This window comes from Oncorhynchus kisutch, linkage group LG14, assembly GCF_002021735.2.
Source record: "Oncorhynchus kisutch isolate 150728-3 linkage group LG14, Okis_V2, whole genome shotgun sequence".
Classification (NCBI taxonomy): domain Eukaryota; kingdom Metazoa; phylum Chordata; class Actinopteri; order Salmoniformes; family Salmonidae; genus Oncorhynchus; species Oncorhynchus kisutch.
The window spans coordinates 52847649-52859954 of NC_034187.2; the positions used below are offsets into that span (position 1 = coordinate 52847649).

The window sequence follows — 12306 nt, forward strand, 5'->3', positions numbered from 1 at the left end:
ATGGCAGGCAGAAACCTGAGAAGAAATCCAAACAGGAAGTGAGAAATCTGAGGTTGGTATATTTTCAACCCAGGCCCTATTGAATTCATATTGGGATATGAATGAAGTTGCACTTCCTAGGGCTTCCACTAGATGTCAACCGTCTTTAGAAACTTGAATGAGGCTTCTGCCATGTTGTGGGACTGAATTAGAGCTTAATGAGTCAGCTTACTGGCAGAGAGCCATTTCCTGGTCATGCGGATTCCACATGATATCGACTTGCGTTCCGTTGCTTCTGTAGACACAAAGGAATTCTCAGGTTGGAACTTTATTGAAGATTTATGATAAAAACATCCTAATGATTGATTCTATACTCAGTTTGAAATGTTTCTTCGACCTGTAATATAACTTTTTGAAGTTTTTGCCCAAAGTTTTTGTCCAAACGCACGAGCGTTTGGATATGTGTACCTAACGCTAACAAAAGCAGCTACTTGGACATAAATAACGGACATTATCGAACAAATCAAGCAATTATTGTGGAACTGCGATTCCTGGGAGTGCATTCTGATGAAGATCATCAAAGGTAAGGGAATATTTATCATGTAATTTCGGGTTTCTGTTGACTCAACATGGCGGCTAATTTGATAAATTTTCTGAGCGCCGTCTCAGATAATTGCATGGTTTGCTTTTTCCATAAAGTTTTTTTGAAATCTGACACAGCGGTTGCATTAAGGAGAGGTATATCTATAATTCCATGTGTATATCATCTACATTTATGATGAGTATTTCTGTTGAATCGATGTGGCTATGCAAAATCACTGGATGTTTCTGGAGCTAGTGAACGTAACGCTCCAATGTAAACTCAGATTTTTTTATATGAACTTTATCAGTTCCTATGAGTGTTATCTGATGAAGATCATCAAAGGTTAGTGATTAATTGTATCTCTATTTGTGCTTTTTGTGACTCCTCTCTTTGGCTGGAAAAATGGCAGTGTTTTTCTGTGGCTTGGTGGTGACCTAACGTAATTGTTTGTGGTGCTTTCGCCGTGAAGCCTATTTGAAATCGGGCACCGTGGTGGGATTAACAACAAGATTACCTTTAAAATGGTATAAGATACATGTATGTTTGAGGAATTTTAATTACGAGATTTCTGTTGTTTTGAATTTGGCGCCCTGCACTGGCTGTTGTCATATCATCCCGTTAACAGGATCGCAGCCCTAAAAGGTTTTAAGCCAGGAGAAACTCAATTATTATAAAAATACCAGCGAAAGTAATTCTAATAACAAATATTATAAAATACAGTATACAGTGGGGCAAAAAAGTATTTAGTCAGCCACCAATTGTGCAAGTTCTGCCACTTAAAAAGATGAGAGAGGCCTGTAATTATCATCATAGGTACACTTCAACTATGACAGACAAAATGAGAAAAAAAATCCAGAAAATCACATTGTAGGATTTTTTATGAATTTGTTTTGGCCTGGACCTGACAGCATAACAGCAATAGACCTCAAATGACTTACAGAACTGTCTGTCAGATGTTAGGAGCTGACATTAAACATCCTGTCACTCATATCTGACAAGTCTTAAATCTGTCTCAATCAGTCCTATGAGTCCTATGGAATGGGAGGTAGCTAGACATCATTCGAGCAGAGATGGCTTTCCAAACCAAACCATTTGGTTCTTTACTGCAACATAGAAATCACTCAACATTCAATGTGGGAGTGGATAGATAGCCACGCACGCACCCACACCACCCTAGCCCTACCCCACTCCCCACACACCTTTGGTCTGTCCTTTGTGGCCTCCACCCTGTTCCTGAGGGTGGGGAACGCAGCAGGAGCCCTACCTCCTCCTGGATTCCCCCCTTCCTAATGAACGTAGCAGAAGAAGCTGTACAGACACTGGGACAGACCGAGCAGATAGCCAGGTAAAGGTTACCTGAAAAACAGAGCTGAAATGCTACAGTTGGATTGGTGCAGCTAGTTTGTTTATGTTTACTGCTGTCGGCACCATCTTCAGGAGACAAAGGTACAGTTATCCATCCATTCATTCAGGCAGTCAGCCAGCCAGCCTATTTCAAGGTGCTAGTAAAACACAGAATTTGGGTTTGTGTCACATCATTCCTTTTTTTTTCAAAAGACATTTACTAAGGTCATAAGAGCTATTCTGGTACTAGATGCAGACACACCGGGTGCTACGTTACCCTATAATAACCCTGATATACTATACCACCACCGCTGGTTAAACAGTACTGCCTGTCAAAGCAGTAGCCTCTGTTGAGTCAACATCTCCTCTGGAATATACAGTCGCAAAGGTCAAATCCCCACTCTGTGGTGTTTGGTACTAACCTCATACAACTGTCTCTTTATAGTTCAGTGCCACGTCTCCTGTATAAACAAAGCACTTAAAGTGATAGTTTAGCGCAGTAGATGAAATGTTTTGTGCATGGAGGTTTGGCCGCCACACACAATTTCTGGACGTATTAGATGTGGTGTATAATCTACGTATATAGATTATTCTGAATATAGGCTTTAACTGCTAATCGCATTGGCTCTAAGCATCTTCTTAATAATAACCAAATTAATAACCTCCAGCCTCCATAATAACCTCCAGCCTTGCTGAGCGGTGACTGACCTGCCATAATCATTAATAAGTTAATTAAATAATAATAATAAAAAAATACATTTATATACACCTACCCAAATAATAGTGCAAAAAATATGTGCACAAAAATAAGTCCAGAAAATATTGTAACATTTGCTACTGCTGTAGCTGCCTGTTACCTGCTAACCTCAAGGGCTTGGGTTTCATCATCCCGGATACATTGCCCAGGTGGATGTATGCTGATCTGGCCATATGAAATAACCATTGTCAATACTGTAAAATTAATCGTTAACACGTTCACGAGTGAGCGTCGTTATTGCAGCAACACGTGCTCGCTTTGTTAAAACGTTGCATTCGAGGCCTCTCGGGCAGTTTGTTGTTCTTTTTGTGGCACATCGTACAATTGCTACATTGTAACATTCACAAAAACTCAATGGCAACATTATGTCAACCTTGTCACGTTTTACAAACTTACCGTTTCCTTCTTTTGTGGCTTCGGGCACGTCTACTTTATAAAATAACGCTTATCTTCGTCCCTGACTCCCTCGATTTGTTAACAAAAAAATGTAGGCCTAGGGGTGTGTTGGTAAATTCAATCCGGAGTGTCAGAGTGCGCTCAGAGTGCGTTCAGAGTGCGTTCAGAGTGCGTTCAGAGTGCGCTCAGAGGGCGCTCAGAGTGCGCACTGGGCGTTCGTAAATTCAGAGCGTTGTCAGATGCGTTGTTAGATTGCCCGTTGGTAAATTCCGAGCGTTTCGCTCTGGCCTAGGAGTAGGGTTGACCCCAACGTTCTGACCTCACAACGGCTGTCAAGCACCCAAGCTAACTGGATATCTTGCTGTCTTCTTCCAGACACAAATGAGAGAACACCTCTCTGCCCATTTATCTCGCCCTAGCAGAGCTTTTTAGGCTGTTTTCATGTTGGCGTTGTTGACTGTAACTGTGCTGCTGGCAACAATTGATTATGCTTTTTTTTGCCGACGTTTACTGACACGGTCCATATTCAACGGGTGTTGAGCATTCATAAATCCATCAGTTATTCTGCACTCTGGCACACTCGGACGAAAGTGCTCTGAAATCGGAGTAGATAGCCAGAGTGAATTTACGAACGCACCCCGAGTATCTAGGCAACAGCAAATCGGTGTCTAGTGGGGAGCAGAACGTGACAGCACGCGAACAAAGAGAAGTGCAGAATCCAATGTATTGGTTAATAATGAGGAACCTATGCATTTCAAGACAGGTCAGAATTATTATAACAATTGCTGTGGAGTATCTAATGCATGTTCCTTGCTTTCATTGTAGAGAATTGTTTTCTTCTTCAACAGGACACAATATCTATGATACAAATAATAAAAAGCAAAGGCACACGGGTATATTTTTATTTTATTTTAAATGCCAGACATTTAAAAAACACTGTAAATTCAGTTCATTTCCCATATGAAAGAATTTACTTGGCATATTTCGACATGAGGTCATTTCCAAACTGTCAACAAAGCTAATAACAACATCTAACCTTCACAGAACATCTAATATCCTGACAATCATTTTCAATGCGCTATTTCGCTCAGACATCTCTCCCTGTCGTCCTATGAAGACATCCAAGCCCCATTCCTTATCCTTCACGCCTGGGAGAGCACCTGAAGACTGTATAAACTCAATATCACAACTCCTCCCTGGAATACATATCAAATCAAATGAATATTGTGAAACTACCTTGCCACAATTCTCTCCTACAATATCTTCTCATATTTCACCCAATTGGTTTTTGTGTTAAATATCAAATACAGTTCAATGACAGGTATACAAAGGAATATCAATAAAGGTACTATCAATGACAAACACAATTGTATTAATAAAACTCACCAGAAAGTCTGTTTACACAAGGCACATAAAATGGAGGACATATAGAGAGGTGTTAACGAATGACAATGGAAGGTTAATAAACTACACGCATACTCTACTGTATGTTTGAATAAATATTCTACTCACATGCATCTAGAACAAATGGAAGACAAATATCATTTGAGCTGTTATTTCAGGGGAAGATCTTACCTTTGAACTATTCAGAATTGTATTTTTGTTGTTGTTTAAGTGTCCAAGAGGTATCGTCAGTCCTTGTCCACGGATGACATGATCAGTGCTGCATACCTGTTACAGACGTAACTTGTGTCAAAACAAGCTGTGCTTTCCTGTTGAATCTAAGAGGGAGGTCCAGTTCACGTGGTCTTACTTTTTCTTTGTCCCGTGGATTGATGGCCACCAAGGAGCCTCTGTGGCTCAATGGCACTTAAAAAAACAAACATTCATAGTTTTAGAAAAATATTATGTTACCCTTTTACAAAAGAAATGCGGGGAAATGGGTTACTGTTCAAATTATCTTTACATGGAGAATTTGTATTGGTCACACCGGTACAAGGATAGCTTTCCACCTGAATGTTTCAGTTAAGGCATAATCAATATGATCCACAAAAGGAGTAGATGGAAGGATGGACACGCAAACGAGATTGGCCCTCAGGAATGCGAACCGAAGTGCATGGTCTTCTTCATACCTTGTAAACCTTGGCACCAGGTATTGCTGGGACCACTTCTTCACTGTAGATCAACTTCTGATCTTCAAAGAACTGCCTGATACCCATCTCAGCTATATCCACACCAACAACTGGGTGTCCCATATCTGCAAGCCTGCGTATCAACAGGTAGGAGGAGATCATTCAGGCATGTACAAGTTCTTTCTAAATAAAAAATAAATAAAAAACATGTCTATGGTTATAGAAGTGTAATATTATGTTTGTGTGTGTTGAATTTCCGCAACCTACCATTTCATATCAACGGCTTTCCCACATAGTGGGAAGAAAAACCGGACTCCCTTCCGTTCACAGAGAACATTGTCAATATAGCTCTCCAACATCCTATTACATAAGAAAAATGAGCAATGTTGTACCACTGAAAAAGGCAGTGAAAGGCATGTCAGTCATTTCACACAATAAGCCTATTCAGATGACAGACACACCTTTAATTATTACACTCTGTAATTCCTTGAGAACTACAGCTAGAGATTCAGTAATATCAAAAGAAAAATAAGTAGTGAGAGCCAATCTCTCCCTCTTTCCAACCTTGCTCCCATTCTCCCAGAGTCCTGACTCTATACGCCTGAGCTTCCATTCTGTAATACCTTCCACCCGCTCAAACAGCAAGAAAATCACAACAGAGGAAATGAGTGGAATGCCAGACCCAATCACATTGCCAAACTGAAATTTTACTGCTGATCAATTCAAATCAAATGTTATTTGTCACATACACATGGTTAGCAGATGTTAATGTGAGTGTAGCATAATGCTTGTGCTTCTAGTTCCGACAGTGCAGTAATATCTAACAAGAGATCTAACAATTCCACAGCAACTACCTAATACACACAATCTAAAGGGGTGAATGAGAATATGTACATGTAAGTATATGGATGAGTGATGGCCGAGCGGCATAGGCAAGGTGCAATAGATGATATAAAATACAGTATATACATGTGATATGAGTAATGTAAGATATGTAAACATTATTAAAGTGCCATTATTTAAAGTGGCATTGTATAAAGAGTCTAGTGATCCATTGATTAAAGTGGCCAGTGATTGGGTCTCAATATAGACAGCAGCCTTTCTGAGTTAGTGATGGCTGTTTAGCAGTCTGATGGCCTTGGGATAGAAGCTGTTTTTCAGTCTCTGGTTCCCAGCTTTGATGCACCGGTACTGACCTCGCCTTCTGGATGATAGCGGTGTGAACAGGAGGTGGCTCAGGTGGTGGATGTCCTTGATGATCTTTTGCACTATCCATCCAAACACATACAGGCAGCTATAAATAATGAGTCATCCAGAGGCCATTAACCCATAAAATATAATTTCTTCCTTCATAAGTGACAAATCAAATATTGTATGTGTGAAGCTGAATGATAGTACCATTGACATAAGTCATAAGTAGATGTACACATGACGAATTCAAGAGCAGAGAAGTATATGTAGCCAGTGATGTATAAGCATTTGGAAAGTATTCAGGCCCCTTCCATTTTCTGTATTTTGTTACGTTACAGCCTTATTCTAATGGATTAAATAAAAGTGTTCCTTATCAATCTACACACAATACCCCACAATGACAAAGCGAAAACAGGTTTTTAGACATTTTTGCAAATGTATTAAAAATAGAAAACATAAATACCTTATTCACATAAGTACTCAGACCCTTTGATATGAGACTCGAAATTGAAATATGAGACTCGAAATTGTACCGTTTCCATTGATCATCCTTGCGATGTTTCTACATCCTGATTGGAGTGCACCTGTGGTACATTCAATTGATTGGACATGATTTGGAAAGGCACACACCTGTTCATTTAAGGTCCGAAAGTTGACAGTGCATGTCAGAGCGAAAACCAAGCCATGAGGTTGAAAGAATAGTCCATAGAGCTCAGAGACGGGATTGTGTCGAGGCACAGATCTGTGGGGAAGAGTACCAAAAAAAAATCTGGAGCATTGAAGGTCCCCAAGTACACAGTGGTCTCCATCATTCTTAATTGGAAGAAGTTTGGAACCACCAAGACTCTTTCTAGAGCTGGCCGCCAGGCCAAACTGAGCAATTGGGGGAGAAGGGCCTTGGTCAGGGAGGAGACCAAGATGGCCACTCTAACAGAGCTCCAGAGTTCCTCATTGGAGTTGGGAGAACCTTCCAGAAGTACAACAATCTCTGCAGCATTCCACCAATCAGGACATTTTGGTAGAGTGGCCAGACAGAGGCCACTCCTCAGTAAAAAGCACGACAGCCTGCTTGGATTTTGATGAAACCAAGATTGAACTCTTTGGCCTGAATGCCAAGCATCACATCTGGAGGAAACCTGACACTATCTCTACGGTGAAGCATGGTGATGGCAGCGTCATGCTGACTAGTCAAGGATCATATCACCTCCACCTTACCTGTCACCGTAGACCCACCGCAATTTGCATACCGCCCCAATAGGTCCACAGACGATGCAATCGCCATCACACTGCACAGTGCCCTATCTCATCTGGACAAGTGGAATACCTATGTAAGAATGCTGTTCATTGACTACAGCTCAGCGTTCAACACCATAGTACCCTCCAAGCTCATCATTAAGCTTGATCCCCTGGGTCTCAACCCCCGCCCTGTGCGATTGGGTCCTGGACTCCCTGATGGATCATTAGCAAAAATTTCTACAAACTTGTTTTTGCTTTGTCATCATGGGGTATTGTGTGTAAATTGATGAGGAAGAAAATTATTTAATACATTTTAGAATAAGGCTGTAATAGAATGTTTAAAAAAGTAAAGGGGTCTGAATACTTTCCGAATGCACTGTATATCATGTGCCTCTACACCTGTAGTCAAACATGATTTTGCCAGAGGGAAATTGGCTGAACCAGCTTTCTCAGCAGTTATTTAAATTGTATCATCATTCATTAACTACTGATCCCATACAGCGGCAATACAAAATGGCTACTCACTCTTTATTACAGCTACTACTATTCCATTCAGGTAAAGAGATTTAGAAACTATTTTTACATTTATTTTTCCCTAAACAAAAACTAAATCCTGGATCAGTTATGTTACAAGTCTGGAAATGTATGACTTTTACAATTAGGTGTTTACTAATGAGTAAAGAACATGGGTTTATTTATATAAAAAAATGTATTTATTGACATTTCTTCATTCCATCATAAGTAAAAACGATTCACCCAATTCAAGTCACATCATGCCACTAAAAAGCTGAAGACAAGCCACAGAGTATTTTCTTCAATATGTCCATATTTGAAACCTAAATAAGAATCATCACTGGTTTCTCAGTTGGTCTTTAGAGTGATGAGATGCACTTTTTCTGTGAAGAAGTCCATGCCCCGAGCCTTCTCTCTGTCTGTGAGGGCATCCAGTGACTGCAGCAACTCTATATCACAGCTCTTCCCTGGAATTAAAAACACAATCACACATGGAAACTAATCTCTAAATCCTCCCCGACGATGTACACATCACATTTATTTCTATGTAGTTTGATCTGAAAAATCCAGACAGAATTACAATCACAAAGACAATCTCTGCCATGAAATAACTTACCAAATAGACTTTGCACTTGCTCGTCGGGCACAAAAAAAGGAGGACCTAAAGAAAAAAAAGGGGTATTCATCTTAACTCGGATGTACTTACAAGTGACACGCAACTACGCTGCGGTCTAATACAAATAGCATATCATCATTAGCCACAATGCTAGCTATGGGAAAAGTTGTTACCTTTGTATACTTCCGGGTTGTAGAGCAAAGTGTCCAAGAGGTATCGGCAGTCCTTGTCCATTAACGACGTGATCAGAGCCGCGTACCTGTTACATACAGAAGCGACAGAGTTTGCCATCAGACAAAGACTCTTCCCATCATGCCATGCTCTGTTCTCAGGTTGACTTTCAGAAGAAAGTGAAGTTCATGTGGTCATACTTCTGTCTGTCCCGTGGGTTGATGGCCACCAAGGAGCCTCTGTCCCAAATCCCTCCAAACTGACCCTCAATGGCACTGTTATACAAAGTGAGAGGATGTCATACTGTAAATGGCCTCCTCCTTCTGACCCAGTCAAAAGAGAAAATGTATTGATAATAGTTTAGACGCTTACCTGGAGAAATTGTATAGATCACATTGGTACAAGGAGATATTTCTCTCTGAGCTCTGTGGAAGAAAAGCATACAAGTTAAACGCACTGCAACGTTAGCTCTTTCGCTATTGGAACAGAGTCTTAAAATAATTCTATGAACTCCTTTCACAAACACCAATCATTATCTATGCTGGATCTGTAGCTGGTATGAATAAAATCCAAGACTTTGAACTTCTAGGGTAAGAATGCATTGTTTCCCCTATATGCCACCACAGCAATTGTTGGTTTTCATGCGTAGATGTATGCCTCAAGAAGACCACATCCGCAGGAAGAACCCCACATTGCCACCGCTGCTGAAAGAAAATCCTCCAACACCTTGTAACATCTCGTCTTCCACATACTCCTCCATTGTAGCGTCATAGTAGCCAACCCAGCCGCTCTCTGGCACACAGTACCTTGTAAACCTTGGCTCCAGGTAATGCAGGAACTGTCTCTTCACTGTAAGTCATGTTACTCTCCTCAAAGAACTGCTTGATGGCCTTCTCTGCAATCTCCACCCCTACAACAGAATGGCCCATATCAGCCAGCCTGGAGTCGAACACGTGGTAAAAGACAGTAAGGTCAAACGTCATTTATGGATGTTAATTCATGAACTGTGACTTTCACTAGTTAATGTTAATTGAGAACACACGTTTGTTTGTAATGCACATCACTTACCATTTCATGTCCAGAGCTTTCCCACATAGAGGGAAGAAGAACTTAACTCCCTTCCGTCCGTCGAGAACTTTCTCAATATTACTCTCCAGCATCCTGTAAATATAATCAAATTCGTCATATGAAGTTTACCTTATGGGCCTAGGAATAACATGCTGGCAGAGACATGTTAAACAAACATGCATTTAATACAAGCATGAATTCACTCTTTAATCCACGTCATTGTAAGGTAAATAAAAGAGATCCTTACTTGTTTACGTGGGGCCGGTGCCAGCCTGTTTGGTCTTCCCTCCACCGTTCCTCCCACTCTCCCAGGGCCATCACTCTGTCCGCCTGGGCTGACAACATTTTGTTTGTCTGACACCAACTAGAGTTGGTCAATGAGGGGGAACAAAGAGAAAGGATAGGTGAAAATTACCTCTTTCACACAACTGATCCAGAGAGGGAGTTCACGGGTGGTATTCTATGCACGCTCACAGACACACGAGTAAAAACAGTCAATGTGGACTGTGCCAGGCTAATTGTATAGAATTGTGTCATGTCATTGTGACTCATGATTATTACGTGTGAAAGACTAGGGGTGTGCACTTTGAGGCAAAAACTACAGATAAGGTTGGAAGACTTTGGGCTTTTCATATAAAAAGGGCTATTTGTGCACCTACCAATGTTTAGGGTCATTTGTCAATTGTTCGGGTCAATCTGTTGAGATATCGTCCCTAAAGTGGATAACACTACTAATCGGACATGGAGTAGTCCAGACTCCAGACTGACCTAGTACTGGTCAATCATATGCTGATCAGCAAAAATGTTTATTGAGGTGTGTCAAAGACCAGTGTAGGCCTATTCATGAGCAGAATTGCCTCATTTGACACAGGTGGCCTAAACATGATACAAAGAACAGCTATCATTCAGGATAAACCATCCTTTCACAGGCAACTTTATAGGAAATACAACAGCATGGTATTTTGTAAAGGAACCTCCCCCTATAACACCGATCACCAGAGAATGAATTTCATAATCTTGCTAAAGACATTTAGAAATTAGTAAGTGGGCGTATTATTACGATTGTGTTACGCAAGTTTTTAGTAGGCCCAAATAGTAGTCCTGTAAACAGAGCAGCAATTATATCGACTGCATTAGTTACTTTAGCAGTGTGTATTGAAAATAGTTTGCCGTGCGCAGTCTTTCTCTAAGCCAATTCCGATTCGACATAACGTATCAGCTTACCTCGGCTTCCCGCCAAGCATAAACATTACGCTGACGAACATAACTGAACTCGACTCGAACAACATGTCCACGGTCGTCGCTTACCTTCTCAAAAATGTTGATATCGATTTATACGTGATCTTCACCGAGCCACAGCCAATGAGTTGCACTACTGGTGTGGGAGGAGCCTTTGTCAACACTGCTCTCCACGTGATCGACAGCGGATGTTCATTTCAAAGGAGATTTTTTCCCCCGCTCAACTTTCGTCCTCAGCCACGCAAAGGCACCGCAGAGCAGAATACAAAATGTAGTCTAGTACAATTTATGTGACAGTACTGTATCTCTTACTAGCTTAAATATGAAATCCTTGCTCGAATCCCACTTAAAAAAGGAACCATTCTGGAGTAGTCCTGACAATTATCGGCAGCAGTTCATTTTAAGGGATCACGTAATTACACTGTAGCACAGGTATTACAATTAATTGTAATAATTCAGTTACACTGTAACAACAACATGTAACTGGTGGTAATCGCAGTCTGTAATTACTGGGATGTAACAACGGAATGCTTGTTATCATGCATGTTACAAATGTTAAAGTTTTTGAAAGCATCTCAATACCCATATTTCAGCCTTCCCAGGTGGTAAGTGTTAGCCAATTGAAAACCGACCACCTCATTGACACAACTCTGCAATAAAGGGCTCTGGAGTCTGATGCCCAGGCCCAATGGCAAAAACGGGTTCACAAATGGTTCACATGAAAAACTACTTTAAATGGTTACATCTTTAAAATTACTTTAAGCATCAATTCAACAATTTTAGACACATTAATACAAATTGTGAGATAGTAATGCTAGATAGTGCTTGTCAAATTGTAAACCTATTAAGATTAGTTGAATAATGGTTTATAAATCCACTTAAAATGGTCAAAGACAAATTCTTATTCCATAATTTAACCTTGCAAGAGTTTCACTCTTTAGGAACAGTCTCCCTTTTGGAAGCATCATGTTAAGATCTGCCCATCTGCACAACACGCTTAAAATAAGGACAACCTACAACGTGCCCACGTGTTGATACTGACATTATGTTACAGTGTGAAAGAATGGGGTCGAGTTCGAAGGTCAGTGTGCAGAATCAAGACATGAAAGATTGCAGCGAAAGAAACAATGTTGTAGGTCAA

At 40.6% G+C, this 12306-nt stretch overlaps 1 protein-coding gene and 1 pseudogene across 2 annotated transcripts; both read right to left on the reverse strand.

Annotated features, from left to right (window-relative positions):
* Positions 1-3947: 3947 nt before the first annotated feature.
* Positions 3948-5744, reverse strand: LOC116353290 (probable thiopurine S-methyltransferase; annotated as a pseudogene).
* Positions 5745-8248: 2504 nt separating this feature from the next.
* Positions 8249-11340, reverse strand: LOC109903702 (probable thiopurine S-methyltransferase). Of its 2 annotated transcripts, none has more exons than XM_020500571.2 (9): positions 11235-11340; positions 10174-10290; positions 9927-10019; positions 9665-9797; positions 9231-9283; positions 9059-9133; positions 8861-8946; positions 8688-8732; positions 8249-8538 (listed from the first exon to the last, which is right to left on the reverse strand). In XM_020500571.2, exons 2-9 carry the CDS (start codon positions 10269-10271, stop codon positions 8420-8422), a joined length of 702 nt encoding a protein of 233 aa, XP_020356160.1. In that variant the 5' UTR covers positions 10272-10290; positions 11235-11340; the 3' UTR covers positions 8249-8419. The 2 variants fall into 2 exon arrangements, with proteins under 2 accessions (XP_020356160.1, XP_020356159.1); XM_020500570.2 differs by having other exon boundaries at positions 11151-11246.
* Positions 11341-12306: the final 966 nt, after the last annotated feature.

What these genes read in the sequence shown, in the direction of transcription:
- LOC109903702 (XM_020500570.2), bottom strand. Translation starts at nt 11,215, where the DNA reads ATGTTGTTCGAGTCGAGTTCAGTTATGTTCGTCAGCGTAATGTTTATG. An exon ending in CACCGGCCCCACGTAAACAA is followed by an intron (nt 10,020 to 10,173) that starts GTAAGGATCTCT and finishes TTATATTTACAG; the next exon opens with GATGCTGGAGAGTAATATTG. An exon ending in AACCCACGGGACAGACAGAA is followed by an intron (nt 8,947 to 9,058) that starts GTATGACCACAT and finishes TGTATGTAACAG; the next exon opens with GTACGCGGCTCTGATCACGT.